Raw genomic sequence first — 2,372 nt, forward strand, 5'->3', positions numbered from 1 at the left:
CCGCCCCCAAGGTCTGGCTCACAGACTCTTCAAGTCTGGCCCAGCACCTGCTTGACCCGAGTAACTGGTCGCTGCTGTAATTGTGTTGGGTTTAAAGCCTCCTCCTGGGCCGCCTGGTTCTCCCTAAGTGTGGGAGCTGGGGGTCCCCTCGCCTGGCCTGTGCCTCGTGTGGGTACAGTGTGCCCCCATCACTGTAGCCAGAGCTCAGGGCCCTTGTCCTCAGCCCACCTTCCTGGAGGGTGGTCATGTTTGAAAACTCTCTGCAATATGGAATTAAATGAGAAAACGGGACACACAGTTTTCCATACATTCTAACGACAACTGCCATCAGAGAGGAAGGCAGGAGTGAAGACGAGGATGGTGGCGTAGGCACGATTGTGGTTTACTGCTTTAAATTTAAAACTTACCTTTGTGGTTGTTACAAACGGCACGTAAAAACCAGGGAGAGAGAAGGGTGTCCCATATCCCCCTAGCCCTGTTCAGTACAAATCTGGGTAGTGGACACGGACACCCTGCCCCCGTCCTCCCCGAGCCTGGCCCACGGCCTCCTGGTGCCGACACTGTCTGGTTTCACCCCCCAGGTGGTCCAATTTCGATAGAAAATTCCTCAGCAAAATCCTTATGAGAAGGTCGGCCCAAAAGTCACGTGACAGAATCCTTAATGTTTTCCACGAGCTCAACTTGAAGGACGCCATCAGCTATGTGGCCGAGGTAAGGACGCTCCGCGTGTTGTCTGTGTGGGAAATGGGGCTGCAGCGGGACACAGGCACGGGATGTGACAGCCACTGGAGTTTGCCACGGGGTGGGGTGATGGGGCCGCTGCCAGGCCACAGTGAGCTCTTCTCAGTGGCCCACCCACAAGTGCACCTGGGCCCCCCGACACCCAGACGGGTTATGTAAAGGCACCCTCTCACTCACGGGGACTGAGGCACAGATCCTCTCCCCCGGGACTCTATGGGACATTGTGGCGCTGGTGGGTCTGACAGGTGAGGCAGGTGGGGTGTCATGGGCCACGGCTCCCAGCATGCACGCACACAGATGCACATGCACGCGTGAGGGGGGTGGCAAGGGTGTCTTCCCGAGTCCCCTGGGGTGAGCATGGGACGCCTGTGAACAGGCTGCGCTTCTGAGTTGGCCTCAGCACCTCCTGGTCCCTCCAGGTGAGCAGCACCCTCCTGCACCCCCAGCCCTGCCTTCTCCAGCTCTCTGAGAAGGCTTGCCAGCAGCGGGGCGCCCATGAGTCCAGGGTGTGGTGTCAGTGAGCAGGGTTCAGGGACCATATGGGAAGATGAGGGACAAGCCTGCTCTGCGGGCAGCCGCGGCCACCGTCAGGACTCAGGATGTGCTGGATGGGCGCGAGTCATGCTGGGTCTCAGGTCAGGTCGAGCCCCACCCCTCACGGCCACACGCCTGGGGGCAGAGCTCCCTAGCTTCTCAGTGCACATGTGTGACACCACATGGCCGTTACTGTGGTCACCAGGCCGCCTCTGCCACATGCATGTCCTCATGTGTGCCCCTGGCACCCTGCAGTGGCCTGGGTCCAAGCTCTCCGCTCCCCTTTCCCCAGCGTGGCCCATAACAGTGACTTGGCCTGCTGGGCTCTGGCACTCAGCGCCCACAGCACAGGCCCCTCAGAGCCCTGCCCAGGCCTCCGAGACCCCTGTAGATTTCCCACCATCCCTTGGTTCTTTCCCACACCGGCTGGGGACCACACAGCCTGGTCTGTGCTCCCGTGGGAACGGCGGTGTGCTCAGCAAACCCTGTGGCCTCCACACAGAGGACAGTTAGGGGCCTGGGAGCAGCTGCTTGTTCAGAGGGGAACGGCCCCAGCCTCCACCGGGCTCGCGTACCCCACATGCGCAGGCGCTCCACTGGGGACCCCTGAGCCAGCACTGCCTCAACCCTGCCGCGCTGAGACCCAAAGCGGCCACTGCAGGCCCCCGCCCCATGTGGGTGATGCAGGGCCCCAGCCTTTCCTCTGCCCCCCACATCCAGTGCCTCAACCCGACGCCTGCGGGCTCCTCCCTGCTTCAGGCCTGCACGGAGGCGGCGGCACCTGGGGGCGTGTGCACCGCGCAGTGCCGTGAGGGGCAGGGCATCAGGTCTGCCATGGCAGGCTGGCCCCACATGGCCACCCCTCCCCTCGGGGGTCCCCCAGCACGCAGCCTGCAGCACCCACAGCAGCTCGGCTGTGACTCTGCCCTGTGGGGTTTCCATCTGATTCAAGTCTGACGTGAGACCTGAGGGCTCCCTCCTTGGGAACGGAGCACAGCTGGCTTGGACCCCCAGTGGGGAAAGGGGCTGCTTTCTGCATCCCGTGCGTCTGCGTGCTTCCCAAAACTCTCCACGGTGCCGCTGAGGTGCTGTCCCTC

At 62.3% G+C, this 2,372-nt stretch overlaps 1 protein-coding gene across 1 annotated transcript in view; it reads left to right on the forward strand.

The window, feature by feature from the left end:
- The window catches only part of SLC9A3 (solute carrier family 9 member A3), a 28,717-nt gene that overhangs the window by 23,700 nt on the left and 2,645 nt on the right, over positions 1 to 2,372 (forward strand). The window contains exons 10-11 of the mRNA XM_019624353.1: positions 499 to 891; positions 1,996 to 2,083. Coding sequence (XP_019479898.1) covers positions 499 to 891; positions 1,996 to 2,083 — 481 coding nt within the window. The remainder of the gene's footprint in view (positions 1 to 498; positions 892 to 1,995; positions 2,084 to 2,372) is intronic.

Source organism: Hipposideros armiger, unplaced genomic scaffold (assembly GCF_001890085.2).
Source record: "Hipposideros armiger isolate ML-2016 unplaced genomic scaffold, ASM189008v1 scaffold_585, whole genome shotgun sequence".
Taxonomy (NCBI): Eukaryota; Metazoa; Chordata; class Mammalia; order Chiroptera; family Hipposideridae; genus Hipposideros; species Hipposideros armiger.